The sequence below is a fragment of the Monodon monoceros genome, unplaced genomic scaffold, assembly GCF_005190385.1.
Source record: "Monodon monoceros isolate NGI ecotype Baffin Bay Population unplaced genomic scaffold, NGI_Narwhal_1 Super_Scaffold_6, whole genome shotgun sequence".
In the NCBI taxonomy this organism is placed as follows: Eukaryota; Metazoa; Chordata; class Mammalia; order Artiodactyla; family Monodontidae; genus Monodon; species Monodon monoceros.
The window spans coordinates 100,183,120-100,203,171 of NW_021703783.1; the positions used below are offsets into that span (position 1 = coordinate 100,183,120).

At 55.1% G+C, this 20,052-nt stretch overlaps 1 protein-coding gene across 1 annotated transcript; it reads right to left on the reverse strand.

Moving 5' to 3' along the window:
* Positions 1-298: 298 nt before the first annotated feature.
* Positions 299-18,988, reverse strand: MLC1 (modulator of VRAC current 1). The gene is made up of 13 exons (XM_029205836.1): positions 18,836-18,988; positions 17,310-17,399; positions 15,921-15,974; positions 15,577-15,678; positions 10,267-10,365; positions 10,031-10,033; positions 9,826-9,897; positions 8,876-8,992; positions 6,907-6,963; positions 6,149-6,271; positions 3,741-3,743; positions 1,883-2,032; positions 299-373 (listed from the first exon to the last, which is right to left on the reverse strand). The coding sequence occupies exons 1-13, from the start codon at positions 18,968-18,970 to the stop codon at positions 299-301; spliced, it is 1,080 nt and encodes a 359-aa protein (XP_029061669.1). The 5' UTR covers positions 18,971-18,988.
* Between the last annotated feature and the right edge of the window lie 1,064 nt (positions 18,989-20,052).

Consider the following 20,052-nt stretch of genomic DNA (forward strand, 5'->3'; position numbering starts at 1 on the left):
GGTTGCCCAAATGTCAGCGCCTGGAGAATTCAGCTCTAGCGTGGGCCCCTCCCTCACCTGGGGGCCCCGTGCCACTGCTCCTGTGGTTAGGCCACCTCCGGAGCACTGAACTGATTCCATCCCCCCCAGTCAGCGCAAAATAGTCAATGTTTGCCTATTTCAAATTTAAACTACCATAAGAAATGAAAACTCCACGTTGCAGCCCAGCCTGCCCTACGAAAGGGGAGGGGCGAGTTGGAAGGTCGCGGCTCAGGGACGACTAGCGTCTGTGCGTTAAGTTAACAGGCTGGGTCCGCAGTCACTGGGCCATTTGCACCATGACGGCTCTCCACGCTTTCTCCTTGTCAAACTCCTTCAGGGGGCTTCTGGACACCTGTGACTGAGACAGGCAAAGAGTTATTTGTCCCGGGCCACCCACGCGGCAGGAAGCAGGAAGGAGGCTCAGTTCCCTCTCACTACTCTGCTGTCCCAGAGCCCCGGCACCTCTGGCCACGACCCAGAGCACATGTCCTCCTCAGGGGCGGGGCCTGGGCTGCGGGGTGGGCTCTGGATGGGGGGTGGGAGGCTGCCATGAGTGGGCATCCTCCCAACAGCCGGGGAGCCGGGGGCTCGGGTGGAGCCTGCCCCTGCCTGTGAGGCCTCTTCCTATGGGTCTGCATCCCAGCACCTGGCAGAGCAGCATCTGCATTCAGCAGGTGCTCAGCAAATACTGCTCACTGTGGAGTGATACACACCAGGGTGCAGGGCTAAGTCCCTCCAAGCTCTTCCTGGGGGCAGAGGCTGGACCCTCCACAGAGAAGCGGTCTTGACCTGGCCCCGGAGGCTGTGAAGGCATCTCCAGGGGCATGACAACAGGGGAGGGAGGACGCTTGAGGCAACGGTCACCAAACAGGGAGGACAGCTGCCCGGCTCAGCACCCCCTGAGCCCCCAGAACTGGCAGTTCTGGAACGTGGGGGGAGGATTCATTGGCCTGACACTGCACCTTGGCATCCTGGCGCAGAACCAGGGGGACCTCACGTGGGACCCAGGGACAAAGCCAACCCCGCCGGAGACTGACCACAACCAGGTAAAAACAACAACCAAACGAGGCCATATGAGAAGTGCAACGAAGGGAGAGGTGGGGTGGGTAGGGTGGCTGAGGAGGGGCCGAAGGCCGGAGTGCGTCCCCCAGGAAGGGCGGGAGAAGCCTCGGGGGGTGACAGGGTGACGAAGGCGGGAGGCTGGCCGCGCTGGACGTGTTGCCGGAGAGCAGCAGAGCAGGACGTGAGACGGGGTGGGCCCGGGTGGTGGCTGGGCGGGAGGAGCGCCCGGTCCACCCAGGGTCACCCTGGAGGGCCCTGCAGCAGCCTCCCAGGTACACGGAGCATCATGCACCTGGAGGACAGTGGGCAGGTTTGCCCGGTAAAAGCACCACAGTGGGCAGCTCACGGGGACAAGAGGCAGGGCCTGGGGAAAGTGCAGCGGCCTTGAGCCTGGCCGAGGGGCTGGCGTGACCCTCAGAGCCCGCCGGCCAGGGGTCGCTGACGCCACGTCTGTAGTGGGCACCCTGACGAGCCGCAGGAGAGAAAGCTCTGTGATCCATGCAGATGTTTGCCAAGTTTTCTTCTACATTTGTAAGAGTAGAACTGGAAGCATTCAGCCCATAACACCTTTCCAGAAATGGATTTGTGTTGGCCTGGCTGGCTTAAAAAGCGTATAACGTATTGTACCTTTCCAAGATTTTTCTGGGGCATTTTAAAAAATACGAAGTGACCCAACAGGTGTTGAAAGAAGTCAGCGCAGGTGGGCGTCGCTTTGCCCAGGGCCCTGGGAAGACAGCCCCACTGGGATGGGACGGGACGGGACGGGACAGGGAGCCACGCTCGCTCGGAGGCCACTCACCTCTCCCGCCGGGCGTCCCTGCGGGCCGGTCTGTGCGGCGTCCCAGGATGCGCCCGCCTTGAAGCGCACGCACTGGATGACCGTGGCCGTGTTGAGGCCCGCCTGCAGCAGCAGCTCCAGCATCAGTAGCAGCAGAAGCGCGTCGTAGGACTGCCGGGGGTGGAGACGGGCGGTGAGCAGCCCGGGGCCTCTCCTCCTGGCTCTCAGCCGCCCCCAGGCCCCACCGCGTGGGCCCACTGCCCAGGGAGGCAGCGCACAGGCTTCCCAGGCCATGGCCCCGAAGCACAGACCGTGAGCCCTGCTTCAGTCTGTGTGGAGCGGTTTCAGGCTCTCACCCCACTGTGCCCTGTTATGTCACCAGCCTGAGCAGGAACATTCTGTCTCAGTGAGAGAGTTGAGGAAATCACTTCTGCTCTGGGTTTAACAGAGGGACACAAAGATGACCCGCCTCGTGGGGCGACAGGGTGATGGTGCCGCTGCCCGGGTCAAGTCGTCCAGGCCTCCCAACAACCACTCGTGTCCACAGCGGAGCCACTGAAACCACCCGTGGCCTCGCCGAGGGTGCCCAGATGGGGCGGAGGTCTGCTGTGGAGGCCCCGAGCCGGACGAGAGACAGGGGCAGGGTCCGGGGCGGCGGGACACAGGCACGGTCGACAGATCCGTCTCGAGGCTGGAGGGTGCGGCACTGGCTGCTGGCGAGGAGGGGTCTGCCCGGGACTAGAGGAAGCCCCAGTGGCTGCAAGGACATCCACAGAGCACTGGCCCCTCCCCACACTGCAGGGGTGTCCTTCCAGCCTCAGAAATACAAAACAACGTGACGTTAAGACAAAGAAGAGCCCAGAAAATGTCACTGTTAGAAAAAAACCAAAAAGACTCAACAGCTCTGAAGTTTATACGCACATTTAACCATGAGTCGAGTTTTTTAAAAAATGCAACATTGGGCTGGCTATCTAGAGCCAGGCAGGGTGATTCTAAAATTCATAGAGGGACTTCCCTGGTGGCAGTGGTTAAGAATCCGCCTGCCAACACAGGGGACATGGGTTCGAGTCCTGGTCCAAGAAGATCCCACATGCTGCGGAGCAACTAAGCCCGTGCGCCACAACCACTGAGCCTGCGCTCTAGAGCCTGCAAGCCACAAATACTGAGCCCACGTGCCGCAACTACTGAAGCTCTGCGTGCCTAGAGCCTGTGCTCCACAGCAAGAGAAGCCGCCGCAATGAGGCAATGAGAAGCCTGCGCACTGCAATGAAGAGTAGCACCCACTCACCGCAGCTAGAGAAAGCCCACGTGCAACAGCGAGGACCCAACGCAGCCATAAATAAATAAATGGATGAATAAATAAATAAATAGCATTCATAAAGAAGAACTAGCAAGCGACAGAAGTGAGTCAGCCCCGAAACGCAGGGCAGCCGGCTGCGAGGCATCGAGCAGGCCAGGTGGCGATGCCTGGTGCAAACCTCCAGGGTGCACCTGGCGGCACAGACCGGCCGAGGGGGGACAGTCAGGGCAGAAACGGACGCAAACAGACCGAAGCTCAGTGCGTGATAAAGGCAGAGTCTCAGATGACTGAGGAAAAGGTGGGCTTTTCAATAAACAGTATTGAACCACGAGCCATTTGAGGAAAGTCCGATGGGGCCCACTCCTTGTGCTGCACTCCAGGGTAAACTCCCGCGGAAACACAAGTACGAGCCTTTCTAATTGTGACTTAAAATCTAGAAGCAATAAGGGAAAATATTGACAAATTTAACTACGTAAAAACAACAACAGGGCTTCCCGGGTGGCGCAGCGGTTGAGAGTCCGCCTGCCGATGCAGGGCACGCGGGTTCGTGCCCCGGTCCGGGAGGATCCCACGTGCCACAGGCTGAGCCTGCGCGTCCGGAGCCCGTGCTCCGCCACGGGAGAGGCCACAGCGGTGAGAGGCCCGCGTACCGCAAAAAAAAACAACAACAACAACGACGACAACAAAGTTTCCCCATGACAAAAATCACAACAAGCAGTGAAAACAGTCGCCAAGCTGAGGCTGCCGTTTGCATCTTCTGTGTCTGACGGAGGACTGGGCTCCCTGTGTTAGCAGCGTTCTCAAAGCCCACTAGAAAATGGTCAAGAGACACGGATGGAGGTTACTGGGGAAATGCAGCACTGTAGGCACGCAAGAGGTCACTCATTTTCAGAGAGATGCGCGTAACGGCCCCACCCAAGGCTCTGTCTCTCACCTGTGTTACAAAGCCCAGCGTGGCAACCCTCCCCAGATACGGAGAAGCAGGTGCTCTCATACCGTTGGTGGGAGGGAAAACGGGAGCCCCCAGGAGAAATTAAGTTAAAAAAAAAAAAGGTAAGGTGTAGAAGCGTGATCAGAGTGACCTGTTTTGTAGGAAAGAAGGAAAATAATAATATGCACTGTAGATTACCTGCAGAAGGAATCGGGGAAGCTGTGGACGGGACCACAACTCCCCTGAATTTGCCTTTCAGATGATTTGACTTGAACCATGTGAAAGTTTTATATATTCAAAAATACTATTAAGAGGGAAAAAAGCATCAGAGCCTAAAACTGAATACAAAGAGAAACCATTAAACTTGACTGTGTAGCAGGACCGCTCACAGAAGGGGGTTCCTTCGCAGAGCACATGACCGTACCTCCGAGTACAGCGAGCCGTCCCTCACCCAGCAGGTGCGCTGCTGGTCGAAAATGGGTCCTGTAATTGTGAACACGTGTGAGTTGTCAGGCAAAATTAAGCAGTAACTATATTCAATGTTACCAGGATTTTTGGACTAAGAGAAAAATGATGCAAATATAAAATAACAGAGGTTAAGGGGGAAAAAACCCTAGAATGTAAAATTTGAGTTGGAAATAGCAATATACGTCAGGGATCTTTAAGTGGACATACATTTCTCAGCTCTGTCCACTGACAGGGCTCAGGAGTAATGATGCCCCCACAGGAATGGGTACACGGCCCCCCTCCCGGGGCAAGGGCGAGACGTGGCAGGACCAGGACCAGGTGAGCCCAGGCCATCTCAAGCGTCTGACGGGAGAGGAGGATGTGCTGGCATCTGGGAGCCCAGGGTGGGGTCGCCCTGAGCGTCAAAGAACAAAGGATGCAGCGCTCTGCCGACAACGACGAGCACACGTCCTCCGTGGGGTTCTCGGGCAGGTGCAGGTATGAGCGCCCCGGCCTCCCCTGTGGCCCAGGCCGCGAGCAGCCCTCAGTGCTGCCCACAGGCACTTCCGTCCTGCTAGGGATCGCCTGCCGTCCGCTCTCGGAGGGAGCGCTGCGAGCCGCTGCAAGCCAGCCAGGATGGCAACACCAGTGCACCTGGACTCGCTCCCGCTGACGCCACTGCAAACAGATCCACAGGTGGGACCATCTCCCGGACAACTGGCCTGGACTCCGAAAGGTCAGTGTCCTGGGGGAGAAGTGGGAACTGTCCCAGATCCAAAGAGACTGAGCGACCCTCACAGCTCTGAGAACCTCAGCCCACGAAGCATCTTCTCGGGATGGTCTGAGGGGACAATGTGCTGTCACCTAGCACGTCAGCCACCTCAGCTGTGCAGGAGACTGTCCTTACTGTTGAGATGCCAGAGCATCTAAGGGCGAAGGGTCACCTCAAACCTCTGCCACTCGCTTTCAGATGCTTCTGGAAAACGATGGCCGTGTGTGTGCTCCACCCACCTGTCAGCATAAACACGCACGCGGACACACACGTAAACCACCAGGGAATCTCAGTGTTTACTGCATTAACCTTTCAACTCTTCCGTATGTTTGAAATTTCTCATGATAAACATTTGGGGGCAAACACTGTCTATACTGAAACTAACCTCACCTGGAGCCCGAGCCTGCGGGGAGGACGCTGGACCCCCGAGAAGCCCCCGTAGAGGGGAGGCTCTCACTCTCCTCAGTTTACCCAGGAGCCAATGGGGTCTCTCATGAAACTGGACAAACGGTGACTCTTAAATGCAAGTGGATGGGAACAGGGCCGAGAAAATGTAAGGCGCCTGTGAAGAGGGGCGTCTGGGGGGTGCCCAGGGCAGAGCAGCCCAGAGGAGAAGAACAGAAGCAGCTGAGCGGTGCCGGGCAGAACGGGCATCAGAGAAGGGTGCACAGACGCCTCAGTGCACGGAGAAAAGCAAATTAGCAGAACCAGCTCCATGCGCGTCAGGCCGTGTGCAAAGCCAGCTCCGGCCATCTGCCCCCACGTGGGCAGCGGCTCAGCGCGGCTCAGCGGCATCGTGTTTCTATAGAGTTTAAAATAAAATAAAAGAACACCCACCTTGAAGTCTGGCGGGTAATCTTTAAAGACATCCATGATTCTCATTACGCTGAAGGACAGGTACCCCGAGGCCGTGAACAGCAGCGGGGCCGCGAGGCTGCAGATGGCTATCAGCACCTCCACCTGGCGGGAAGCAGACAAGAGTGGGAGGTCGGGGTCTGGGAGCCACTGCCTGGACAGAGGGTGCGGCCCGGCAATCACACAGCGGGAGTTACGAGCTGGCGTGTGTCTGCGTCCAGCCTGGGGCACCTGCTGAGTCTCTGTGCTCGGTTTGCCCGTTAATTCAAAGCTCACCATGTGTCTCGCAAGTTTTCTCGACTTAGGCGCAATTCGCTCTGTTGATAACATAGCACTTAGGAATTGATGGCCTCCTCCCAGTGCCCTCTGACCTGCTCCTGCGACCTCCCAAGGCCCTCCCGCCTCGGAGCGCCATGCCTGGCCCAGAGGCCACGCAGGCCCAGGTGTCGGCTGAGCTCAGCACCAGCTCGGAAGCTCACTTGGGCCGGTTTAGCGACTGTCACTGTCCGACATCCACAGCCGGACAGGACGCCGCCTCTGCTCAGTCCCAGGAATCTCTCCCGACTCTTATGCCAATTGGGCCGTTTCTGCTTACTTCCACAGACGGCCCAGCCCTCGGACAGTCGCGAGGCCCCCTCAAGCCTGCAGCCTGCAGACGCCCCTCAGATGCTCACCCCAGACCCCGCCCAGCCCGGCAGGTCGCTCCGCGGGTGCCTGGAACCCGGCCGGGCTTCACCTACCAGAGATCTGCTGGGACACTCTGCCGTCACATGACTGGCAATGGCACTTGGAAAACACTAAGAGAAAAGGAAAAAGAAAGGCTTCAGAGATGAGAGCCCAGCAAGTCAGATCCCAAACGTGTACCCTCCCGTTCTGATTCGGGCCATCCTGGTCGCCAGGAGAGCCGAGGATCCGTGCAAGAGAGGCAGAGCAGCCTGGAACCCGCACACCTGCTCTCTCAGGTGCGGCACCCGCCCCCAAATGCTCGTGTGCGTGTCTACTGCTCCGTCTCGATTCAGCACCGCACCGGGGAAACGTAACACAGACTCAGCAGCTTTGTCCGAGGCAGGGTCTGTGTTCCAACTTGCAATTGTCCCGATGATGTCCTGGTCCAGCTGGGTCTGTTCCCAGCTCAGGACCCAGTCGATGATCACGCTTCATGTTTCTTGTCAGTTCGCTGGCCTCGTTGATGGGGAGGCCTCAGCTGACGCTCAGCGGTGCCGCCTTCACGATGCCGCATTTCTGGAGGGAGCGCCAGGTGGCCGCTGGCGGGCTCGGTTGGGCTATCAGACTCAGGGCCCCTGGAGACACCGCACCCCTGCCCACCGTGTTTGACCACTGGGGGCTCCTCCACTGGACCAGCATTCCTGTCCCTTTGTAATCAATAAATGCCTTTTCCCACTTATTTTAAGGAGCTTGATTTAGTTCTACACGATTCTGGCAGAGGGAAGCTCAGGGGAGCACAGGGCTTCCTCGAGGTTGCTGAGTGCTGGGCCCAGCCCCCTGCCATCCACCTGCCCCCCAGCTGGGGGTCCAGGCGCCCAGGGGTCCGCCGCCCCAGCCCAGCACAGCCTGCTGGGCCCAGGTGTGTCCGGGCCCCAGTTACCCATCCACACGCCCACAGAGGAAAAGGAAATGCCCAGGCCCTTGGTGTGGGAGCACCAAGCACAGGAGCCTGTGGTATGGGGGCATCACGTGACACGTGGAAACTCGGGTGTGCAGGGGCCCATCGCAGCTGCTCCAAGCAGATGTGTGGCCCACACCCAGCCGGCAGCACAAAGGGGGTCCGAAGCCTGGGGGCCGTGTGTTCCCCGGGCCGCATTTCAGCTAAACGCTAAACAACATTAAATTACGTAAGTCAACTCGGACTTACTTATAAAAGGATGAAAGGCCCGTGTTTAGAACAGTGGCCGTGTAGTCAGTAAGCACTTACCAAGCACCAGGTGCGGCGCTAGGCATTTACGGTAGTCGTCTTCAATGTAAAATAATACAAATGTGTTACACTTTAAAACGCATTATAAAACAATATGAATGTCATATGTTATAAAATAATAAAACAAGTACTTTTCAGGGAAACTAATACAAAAACTATAAAATACTAATAGCAGCTACCACGTCCCCGGTGCCGCAGTGGATGAGAATCCGCCTGCCAGTGCAGGGACACGGGTTCGAGCCCTGGTCCCGGAAGATCCCACATGCCGCGGAGCAACTAAGCCCGTGTGCCACAACTACTGAAGCCCGCACTTAGAGCCCGTGCTCCGCAGCAAGAGAAGCCACCGCAGTGAGAAGCACGTGCACCGCAATGAAAGAGTAGCCCCTGCTCACCACAACTAGAGAAAGCCTGCGCGCAGCAACACAGCCAAAAATAAATAAATAAATTTATATTAAAAAAATAGCTAATCTGAGGGAGTAAATAGTATCATGATTACAAAAATACATCTGTATGAGGTACTGGTATCCTCCAGCCAGTTTAAAATAATAATAATAATAATAATAATAATAATACCAGCTAACATCCCGACTCATTTAATCCTCGGTTCCCAAATCGCCCTGGTCTGGGGCCCACGAGGATCTGGGAAGCATCTTGCTCGGCCCACCAGCGCCCACTCCCCACCCCCGCCCCTCCTCCCGCTGCTTTCCAGCCTGACTGCCCCAAAACCGAGCTCAAAGGTCGGCCACACTGATGAGGGCCACCCAGGGTGTACTCACGGCCACTAAGATCCAAAAGAACGTCACCGAAAGGTGCGGGCCTGAGATGGCGTCATCCACGTTCAGAGCGATGACCCCTCCAAGGATGGCGGAGACACCGGCGATCACCTCGATGACCTGGGGGCAGAGAGTGTCACCCAGGGGAACGGGCAGGCTCCCCGGGGTCCCTGGAAGGGGGCGGGGGTGCGGAGGGTCCTGTGAGTTCAGGGCAGAGCATCAGGGTGCCCCGTGCTGAGACACTGAGGATAACCTCCAAGGGGATATCAAAAACGCATATTTCCAACCCAAATTCATGGGAAAGGGAAGGAAGAAGCTCCTGCCAATTCAAAGGAAGGTGGGAAAAGGCATAGAAAATAGGAAACAAAAAGATGGAGAAATAAATATGAAAGTGTCAGGAATTGCGCTCTGAGTGAACCAGCTCAATTCAAACGGCACCAACACTCTGTACCGAAACTGCCCAGATGTAAGGACAGGAAGAGCTGGAAGAAGAGGGGAAGATACACTGGGAAAATATTAACCGAGAGGTAACTGACGTAGTTAACAATATATGTTCTATGGCAAAAGCCATTACTAAAGAGAGTTGCTCGTAATGATTAAAAAAAAAAAAAATGAAGGAAGGAAGGAATTCTCAACTTTCGTGTACCTAAAAACCCAGGCTCCAAAACTCTATGGTGAAAAGCTACAGAATTACAAAGACAAATTGATAATGCCCACAGATTGGGAGGTTTTTAACAGATCTTTCAGTAATAGAACGAGTAGACTAAAAAATTTTGGAGAGGACGTAAACGAGTGAAAACACAATTAACATATAATTTATGGACACATTGAGAGTAAAAGGGGGTGTACTGTCAACCAGGACAGTTCATGTACCAGGGACACGCCTACACCATATTTATCTAGTACTCCCCCCACAATGAAATAAAATAAGGAGAAAGAAAAGCTTTTCTTACAGAATAGGATTTCAGGACCCGAGCAGGAAATGTCACTTCATACAGAATGTTGGTGCTCTCGGAGATGGAGCCCTGAAAAGAAACAAAACCTCATCACAGGGGTGGCCGTCCGTCCAGGCCGTCGCTTGGGTGATGGTCTGAAATGTGAGCATCTGGAAGACGCTCCTGGATCTCCAGGCTTCAGCGCAAAAGCTCAAACACGGACCTTCTCGTTGCATGTGAAAATGTGTTTGATTGCTGAAGTCCTAGTTTACAAGGTGATACTTTAGGCGGACTTGGTCTCTGCGTGTAACACTACTGGGGGGTGGGGGTGGTGTTACTTGGTCAGGATCAGGCTACGGAGGAGATGGTGCTGCATCCCCAGGTTTGCCTCCCTGGGGCCGCTGGCCCCGCGCTCCACAGCCGGGTCTGCGGTGCAGCCGTGCCTCAGCCCGGACCAACCTTCTGCTTGCAGTACGCCTCGCTGGACCGTGCAGAGATGATCACCGTGGCTGCCATGAAAAGCTCCAGCAGAAGCAGCAGAATCAGATTGAAATTGATCTGCCAAAGGAGAACACATACGTCTGTAAAACCGGCTTCTTCACTTTCATCCCGTAAACGTGGACAATCCCATGAAGGGGCTTAGACGCCTCTTCGATGTCTCGGCAACTTTTCTGTCCAAAGCCAGATGCCAGGCACACAGCTCTGACTCACGTATGTCTTTTTGTTTGTTGGTTGGTGGATTTTTGATTTTAAATTATTGTTGGCTCAAGGGCTGGATTTGGCCCTTGGGTTGTGGTCTGCCCTGATCTCAACCTTCCTTGGTGGTTGGTCTCTCCTGGGTATTTACTCTAAAGGGATGAAAACTTACGTTCACACCAAAACCTGCCCACGTTTATAGCAGCTCCGTGCATAATTGTCCCAAAGAGAAAACACCAGGGGGTTGGGGGTTACGGAGCTGATGCACGTCCTGACTGTTGGCAGTTACAGAAATCCATGCCTGTGTTTAAATCCACAGGACAATACACCAACAAAGTTGATTTAACTGTGTGATATAAAACCCACCAATCGGGAATTTCCTGGCAGTCCAGTGGTTAGGACTTAGCACTTTCACTTCCGTGGCCAGGTTCAATCCTTGGGCGGGAAACTAAGATCCCATGCAGCGCGGCCAAAAAAATAATAAAATAAAATAAAACCAACCAATCGAGAGCCTCTATGGGCCTCTCCCGCCACCTGCCCCAATCACCTGGGCAGCCCCTCCGCCCTGAGCCCACCGAGATTATTCACGCTGGCAGGTCTGAGCCTGCTCACCCTGCCTCACATCTCTCCCTGCGGAAACCCAGTGAAGGCTCCTGCCCACGTGTCCCCTCTCCCTGCCTCCTGACCGGCCCTGGGGCCCCCTCCTCTTGGGACCTGTGATAAACTGTCTTTGCAGTGGCAGTCGTCTCCTGATCTCTTGGCCTCAATATACCCTCAATGATGATTTTTTAAAATTCTACATTTAAAAACAAACGCAACTAATAAGTTGGATCTACAGAATTGTACATGCAAAATAAAACATAGAATTTTCATTCTTTTGTAGCATTTGTGTAACACTAACAAAAATTGACCATCTATTAGGCCACAAAGCAAACCCTGGTGAATTCTGAACAATCAATACATTATAGGTTGTACATTCTGGCCCTAATGTAGTGATATTAGAAACCAATAATAAATGTGTGACCTTTTAAGATAATCCCACATGTCTGTTTCATCAGGGTTCTAGGCAGAGACTGACAACCAGAAATACAAAGTGAGGTTAACAGAGCAAAGCCAGTTCTTCGAAAAGACTACTAAGAGATACAATAGAGATATAAATTACATTTCAGAATGAAAAGGAGAAATAACTAAAATATTTGGCTTGAATTAAAAACAGTGAGCAAGATGAACGACTATAAACTAATAATTTCGAAAACCTGCACGATATACATAAACTTTTGATAAAAATATAAAACCCAAAATTTGACACAGGAAGAGACAGAAAACTTTAACACTAATAATGAAAGACCACCCCTCACCAACAGCCCCGGATGGAGATGATTTTACAGGTGAGTTCTACCATACTTTCCAGAAGCAGTGACTTCTTATCATATCAAGGTTTTACAAAAAACAAAAGAGATGAGAGCTGCCTCGTTCATTTTATGAGACCAGTATAACCCTGGTTCTAAAACCGGACAAAGGGGACTTCCCTGGTGGCACAGTGGTTAAGAATCCACCTGCCAATGCAGGGGACACAGGTTCGATCCCTGGTCCATGAAGATCCCACATGCCGCAGAGCAACTAAGCCCATGCACCACAACTACTGAGCCTGCGCTCTAAAGCCCACGAGCCACAACTACTGAAGCCTGAGCACCTAGAGCCCGTGCTCCACGACAAGAGAAGCCACTGCAATGAGAAGCCCACGAGTAGCAGCAAAGACCCAAAGCAGCCAAAAATAAATTTAAAAAAAACACAAAAACTTATTGGAAACTCTTTAGATACAACCTATTTAAAATCAGGAAAAAGCCAGAGAGTCCCACGGTAGCAGAAGTCCTGGCCAAAGCGATAGAGAAAAAGGAACAACAGGGTTAGACTGAACAGGAGCGTTTAAACTGTCGTTATTTGCAGACGATAGGGTGACCTACATAGAGAAACCAACATAACCTACAGAAAACTCGGAGGATACGAGTCCAGCAAAGCTTCCAGACACAAAGTCCACTTATAAAAATCCTTTTTTAAAAACCAGTACAATATGAATAAGGTCTAAGTTAACATGTGCCAATGTCAGTCTCCTGATTTGACCATGTAAGATGCTCTCATTGGGGAAAACTGGATGAAGGATACACAGGAATGCTCTGTACTATTTGTGCAAATTCTTTCCAGTCTCAAATATTTCAAAATAAAGAAAAAATGAAAATCAGTAGCCTCTCTCTGCACTAGCAATAAGCCATCTGAAAAGATAATTTAATAAATAAGACACCATTCATACTAGCAACACATCTGTGAATCATCTAGGGGTTACTAACCAAGAATACTCGGAACTTTCCAACCCTAACAAAGGACAGAGATGATGTGAGTAAGTAGAGAGACGGTCTGTGCTCTCAGTGGGATGACTCCACACAATAAAGATGTCACTTCTCACAAAATTACTCTGTAAACATCAAGTAATCATAATAGAATCCCAGCTGTATTTTGGGGGGAACTCAATAAACTTATCCTGAAATATATTTGAAATAGGAGCTGTCAGCTTTGAAGAAGGAAGACAACTGGAGTCACGAAGCCACAATACAAAGCGTGGCGTCGAGCAGCTCGCGGGGGAACTTGACACACGGTGTGACAGCAAGTGCTGCGGCTCACAGGAAGAGACCCCTGATTTAGGACAAGCCAAGGACGGGAAGGAAGCCCAAGAGGGCAAACACCCAGGAGGAGGGGCTCAAAAGTACTAGTGATCAGAGAGTGTGACCTGAGGTAACAGCAAGCCACAGCACTGTCACCAGATGGGAAAACAGGGGCTGTTGGGGACGCCAAGTGCGGGAAAGGCTATGGGACCTGGCAGCCTCCCGCCGGCGGTGAGGGTGTGTCCTGGGCTTAGCTGAATCCAGGTGGACTCACGCCCCTCCCCGGCCTACGAGGACCCTGAAGGCATGTGCCCACGTCGGCCCAGTTGTGGAAGGGAAGCGTCGGAGGCCATGGAGCTGGATCCTTCCCTAAAGAAAGCGGGGCCCACGGCGGACACGCAGCAGCCCAGGCAGGGATGGCAGGTGGGAAAGAGGGAGCAGAGACTCTACAGCGAAGCCCTGCGTGGCTGTCCCCAGGGCGGAGGTTCAAGTCCAGCGCCCAGCTCCACAGGGAGACAGGGGAGGGGAGCAGCTGCAGTTTCCTGTTTCACCATTTGTGACCTTGTGTTTGGACACCGGTGGTCCTGACATCGTGGTCCTGGGGTCCTTCCACGTGTTTAGGTGTCCGAGCTTCGTGTCCTCCACGTGACCTGGCTGGACCTTCGAGGTGGCAGGAGCCTGAGGGTCTGGCTAACGGCGGGTTCTGGCGCTGGGGCCTGGGTTGGGGGACGATGCAGGTCCAGCTCCAGGGGAGGCCATCCAGTAGGAGGAGGCTGTCAGCATGAAGCTTCATGCATCTTTCACAATTTCTTCATCCATTTTGTGCACTTGGGGGGCACCACCCTAGGTAATGGACGTTGGATTATCTGTTTTGGTTTGGAGTTTTTGCCACGATCCACAGGGCTGCTAGGAACACACCGCCTGGTCACATGTGTGCATGTCTCTCCAGGGTTTGTGCCATGGGGCTCCCCAGTGTATGTACTTCTTCAAAAAGGACCTGCAAATTCCAGACTTTTCCACAGAGCCTGCAGCAACGCGTAGGAGCTGCCGGACGTGAGGGAAACACGCTGGGCTCCCGCCCGTCCCAACGCTGGAAACGGCATCTCCTGTGGCTTTCATTGACCTCCTCTGATTACGAGTATGGCTCCTCTGAGCTGCGCGTTGGCGCTGTGGCTTCCTGCTGGTGAGCGCCCGCGTGGTCCCCTGCTGCCCTTCACTTTTTCCCAAGGCTCCTCATGTACCCTGGGACTGGCCGGCCGCTCCAAGAGAACGCGTCCCCTTCCGTACAGAGTGTGCTCCTTGTGTCTGCGGGACGACTGGCCGCGGCTTTGTGGTGGGCGGGCTGGGGGCAGGGCCCCCCCAGGTTGGTCACAGCTGTGCTCCGGGCCGGGGCTACGGCCGCGCACGTGGGGCTGCCTGGGCCGACTGGTCAGGGGCGGCTCTCCTGTCCTGCTGGGACGGCTGTGGGGTGCGGGTGAGTCTCCAAACATGTTCTTCAAGGGGGCTCCACCCCAGCCCTTGGTCACCACCTAAACCTGCTGGGTCCTGCCTGCAGGCGCACTTGCTCTGGACCCATGGGACAGGCGCCCACTTCTGCGTAGGGTTTCTTTGGTAAAGAAGCATTGTAATTCTCAGCGAGGCTTTATGATTTCCTGCAAGAGTCTCCAGACTTTTTGTTAGGTTTATTCCCAGGAACTTTATAAAATGATATCTGTAATTAAATAACATTTTCCAAAACCTCTGGTTCTGGCACAAACAACTGTTTTACATTGATTTTCACATCCAGCAACCATGCTACGTGGGCTTAATGATGCAAATGTCAAGAAAGGAGAAAATCGTCTCTTCTGCAGAAGATGGCAGCACAGGCGCTCCTTTCAGATCCGCGTGTCTGTCCGTTTTGCATGCCCTAACACACCTGGCTGAGACGTCCTCGGGCCACCACATCCTCTTCCCGATCTTAAAGAAAACGTGTTGAACACAGAGCAGAGGTATCTCTGATCAGATCCTGTTTCCTAGAGATGTTTTTTCTGCTGCATTGTAATTTAAATGACAAGACTCTTCCATTTTTCTTAACGGAACATAAAGTAACAGGGCAACTTACGTCAGCAGTATCGCAGATCTGATGAAAGATGTTATTACATTACTGTTAATGTTTAAGAACTGTTGTGAAAGAGATACAAAAATCAGTGAATTCGTCCGCTGAAATCAGTGAAAGCGTTAAAGACAATTCTTTTCTTCGGAAGCCTAAATGAAATTCTCAAACTCAAGAGCTACGATACACATCTCCAGTGTAACTACCCGGCAGATAGCTCACTAACGCCAGCTCCGAGCCCACAGAGCTCAGCAGACCCAGTGGAACCAGAGCCCTCGGCTCCTGTGACCCCGGGAGGACCCACATGGCTTTCCAGGGACTCACATCTACTGCTGACGGGTTCAGTACAAGTTTGCATCCAAACCAGATCAAACACGTCGTGGTGACAGCAAACGTGGACACAAACAGTATCTGGAAGTTGGGAATCTGGAAAACAAGACAGGAGGGGTTTCGTTCTCCTCTGTGTGAAGAAAGAAACCAAGTGACATTCAACCACATAACCGGGCATTCGTCACCCATCCCAAAGATGGGGCACCTAGAGTCAGCTGGGGGGATGCCTGCGAGCTCGGGCCCCTCCACCCTCCTGGGGGCAGAGGGAGGGGGATTGAAGGAAGCCCCATGGCGCGGGTGCAAGGCTGCAGAGGGTGCGGACAGAAGGCTGGACTCACCGCGCTGACGTTTCTCCTCCAGACAGCAAAGCTCACTATGGCTGAGGGGATGCACTGAAAAGAGAGAGCAGGTGAGTGTCCCTGCTGGTCACTCTGTGTCCTGAAAACCCACATGGCCCGAGACATGTCCCCCTCCATCAGACGCAGTGGTCCCTCTCGACGCTGAAGGGTCCTGGTCTTTCAAAATAATAATTCTGGAAAGAGTTTTAATTGTTCTGATGATGAAAAAGACACCGAAATGAAGACTGTCCTAGCTGGACGCGCTTAGAAGCCGATGTAGCTTCCTGTGGCCCGAGACCAGGCGCGTCTTGGTAAGAATCACGCAGAAAGGGGAAACCATCTGCCTGTGAATGAGCAGAAACACTCAGGGGCCCCAGAGCCCCCGGGGTCCTCGTCAGAGGTCCCCACTGCGTCCCCGGAGCCGAGGACAAGGGAGAGGGCCAGCCTGGGCTCAGGGCGGGGCAGAGTTGGGGGGCCAGCCTGGGTCCCGTGGGCCATGCCGGTGTCGCTCTTGCAGCAACAGGACCTCCCCGCCCAGACCCTGCAGTGGGATCTGGGGGTGGGGGGCGAGCCCAACAGGGGTCGGATGGGGGCTGGGCACCGACGGAGGACCCAGTGGGACCACCTGACTGGTCTCCCTAGCCTGTCACCCCTGGGGGTGAAGGACGTAACTGAAGATTTTGCTGGGACATCGGCCTAGGTCAGCGTGGCTCTGAAGCCATCTGAGTCAGGTCCCTGTGACCCCCAACCAGGGCTGCTCCGGTGGTGAGCAAAGGGCCACCTAGGAGGTTCCAGAGAGAAGGGCAGGAAACAGGTCAAATTCTTTCAAGGGGTTTTCTTCTAAGGTAGTGGAGGCTGGGCAACCTGTGGCGGTGGGTACAGGGTAAGGGCAGCTGCATCTGTCTTGTGTTTTCAGACTTTTGGGCATGCTGACAGGGCTGGAACAGGAGAGCAGATGGGCGAGAGGGCCCCCCAAACCCCAGGGGATGTGCCCTGTGCTTGAGCTGGTGGGAGTCACTGGTCGTCTCCCCATGAGGACTGGCGGCTCCCCAGGCCTCGGCTCTGAGTCCAGAAGCAGGTACAAGCTTCGGGGAGGGGTGAGGTGTGGCCCCCAAAACACAGAGGGGCTTCCCTGCCGGCTCATGGGGCAGCCGGGAGCAGCATGCCCCTGCGTGTTGGAAATCAAAGTGCCGTTTCTTGCTCTGGAGTCTGTGGGGTAAGATAGACTTGCCTCATAGATCATTTACAAAAGCAACAGATGCTATTCGAAGGCAAAGTACAGGAAGAGAGTTTGAATGAGGAGCGAGTGACAGCAACGGGTAAATCTCCGAGCAAAAAACCCAGATGCATAACCTCAAACATCAGTGCTGACACAGGACTGCTACTCACTGAACCTGCAGCACAGCGTAGGTAATCCATCTCCAAAGGAAACACGTTTCCCAGGTAGAGGGAAAAGCCCGAGGTCACAAGCAGGCAGCTCTGCAAGACAGCAGCACAAATGCGGGTGACGACACAGTCAGGCCTGAAGACGCGGAGGCTGAGCAACTAGCCCTCTGACCACAGCTTAACTCTGTGCAACACCGACATCCCCGCCTGGATCCCGCCAGACCTCCTCCCTGCAGGACGGCAGCCGCCCACCCTCCCCCAGGGCAGGTTATGGGATCTACACTTATTTGGGGGACAGGAGACTCTGTCAAAATTCAAAGCAAGAAATGGCGGCTCCACTCCCCAGAAAATGCCTTCACCCCACATGTGCAATTTCAGGGGCCTCAGGGCCCCCCAGGTCCAGGCACAGAGCCGAGCACACAACCCCATCCTGCTCAAGGCACCAGAGATGGAAACTCACTGCACAGGGTGAGGCGACGGGGTCGAAGTCACTGGTATAAGGTCACTCAGACCCGGGTGTGGGCAGAGGGCCGTGCGCACCCCATGGAATGGGGGCACTGGGGCCCGCGGGCCCGGGGGGCGGGGGAGGCCAAGGCGCACCCCTCAGGGAGAAGAGGGCAGCAGGATCAAGGGCTGTGGCCGCGGGCTGCTGCGGGCAACAGAGTCCAGGACCTGGGAGTGAGAGGAGGCTGACCAGCCGCCCACCGCCCACCTGGGGGCTGGAGGGAGGAGGGTCCTCTTCGACCCACACAGTGGGAGTTCCCGTCTCAGTGGCACAGGGTAGCGGCTGGGGAGAGGGTGGGCAGGACCACCAGGGTGCCACGGAGCTGGCCCACAGAGCCCGGGGCCCAGGGAGAGGCAAGGCCCCAGCCCGGATCCTGGACCTCGGCCCCCGGCACGCTGACCCCCGAGCTCCCGCCCACAGAGAGGTACGTCCAGTGGCCAGCCCAGGTGACCACGCCCGCTCGGGCCAAAAGGGCTTCTTCTGTCGTCCAAGTGCTTTTCCAAGCATATCGGAAGGGAGATGTCCCAGGACCCCAGGCAAGGTGCCCTCAGGCCTGCCCCCTCCTCCCTGCTGGCCCTGTCCCCTGGCCCCTCAGCCTTCCCTGGTCCCATGGCCCTGGGCTCCTGCCTCAGGACGCCGTCCTGCTGTCCACCCCCCAGAGGCCCCTCCTGCGAGCGTGGCCCCTCCTCCCCACCACTGCAGACCCCCAGGAGGTGAGGGTCGTGGAGGCCGCCCTGGTACAACACATGAGCCGGCAGGCTCAGCGTGGGCCCTGGGCTGTCCGACCCCTGCCAGGACACAGAGCCGCCACGGCCCAGAGGCCAGCAGGGCCAGCAGGACAGAGCCTCACCAGCTGAGGAAAATAACTCAAAGAGCAGAGCGAACAAGCACATCGGCACCCGTGAGTCTCTCAGAGGCAGAAGTAGCCCGGGGCTGCTCCTCCCCGGGCCATCGGGGAACAGCACCCAGGCAGCGGACCCCGGAGGGGACGGTGTCTCCGTGGGCCTGGCGCGGAGCTGCTCACCCCCATCAGCACGGAGAAAACCCACGTCTTGTGGCTGAAGCACGGGGGCAGCCTGGAAGACAGCTGAAGGTCACTGGGCTTGGTGTCCGGGGCGTAGCTCCCCGCATCCGGCCGCCCGCGCTCCAGTGGGGGCATCCGGTCGTAGCCCAGCTCCTCCCGGGCCATGGCGCTGCCGGGGGGCAAAGGCTGACATTAGCGGCCGCAGCGCTGCACTCACCACACCGCCACTTATTTATTTGTGATAAGGTTACAAATTTCACTTCTGATCACTCTGAAAAGACTCCCAAAGAAGTGATTTTCAATAAATACTTGTTTTTAAGTTGTTTTCAGTAAAAGAGATATCATTTGTATAGAAGTACTGTAAGAAGAAAATAAGCAGTTAATTCCACGAGTGCATAAAATCACTTTACCAGGAAAACAAACCTGAACAGTCTAGATTCACAGCAGAACTTCAGGCTTTAAGCTCTTCGCCCTCCCACCGCCCCCTCAATTTCACTTCCACTGGCAGCTTCATTTATGAGTCTCATGATGTGCTGGCTACTCCAAACTCCAAACTGGACAAGAGATCACAGATGTGCTCCACACGAGGGTTTCCCGTCTGCACACTTACCTCTGCGGCGGTTCTGGTGTGGGAGCGCCGGTCTCTGGGTGAGGGGCTCCTGTTACCGAGTCACCCTGCCTTGGGCGTCCAGCAAGAACTATTCACAGACAGGACAAAAGCCTGGCAGAACTGCACTTAAGCCAGGCAAGGAGGACCGCTTCCTGAATTTCAATGAGGACATGAAGCGAGGGATCCTGGAAAGTTCTTGGTGGTTGTATAACTGCTGGCCCAGAGTTCCGCTCCGTCCTGCGCCAACCCCGCCAGGAGCAGAGGGGCCTCGTCAGGTCCCCTGGAGGCAGACAGGTTGCAGGCGCTGGGGTGGGCATCTCGGAAGAAGAGGTGTACCCGAGTGCAGAACTGCACCAAGCACAGGATCCTGGCGGGCCGGAGGGCCGGGTACCTGTTTTGGAAACAAACACATTTTTATCCAAAGCCTTATTCTCCATCCTTTCCGGCAGCCCTTTTCCATCCCCTGTGATCACACAAGGAACACAAGGTCTCACACACTTTTGCGCTCAACGTGGCTGACCTGGCCCTTGAACTGCTTGGGATTCTGACCCGCAGGTTCCTGTGGGCAGCGCCGGGTCCCACTGTGCCCTTTCTTTCTGCTCACCAA

Excerpts from the sequence above, each read along its gene's own strand:
- MLC1 (XM_029205836.1), bottom strand. The coding sequence starts at position 18,970 with ATGCCCCCACTGGAGCGCGGGCGGCCGGATGCGGGGAGCTACGCCCCG. Across the intron at positions 15,975-17,309 it reads TACGCTGTGCTGCAGGTTCA|TGCATCCCCTCAGCCATAGT; the intron begins GTGAGTAGCAGT and ends CTCTCTTTTCAG. Across the intron at positions 6,964-8,875 it reads TCTTTTGGATCTTAGTGGCC|TGTTTTCCAAGTGCCATTGC; the intron begins GTGAGTACACCC and ends CTTTTCTCTTAG.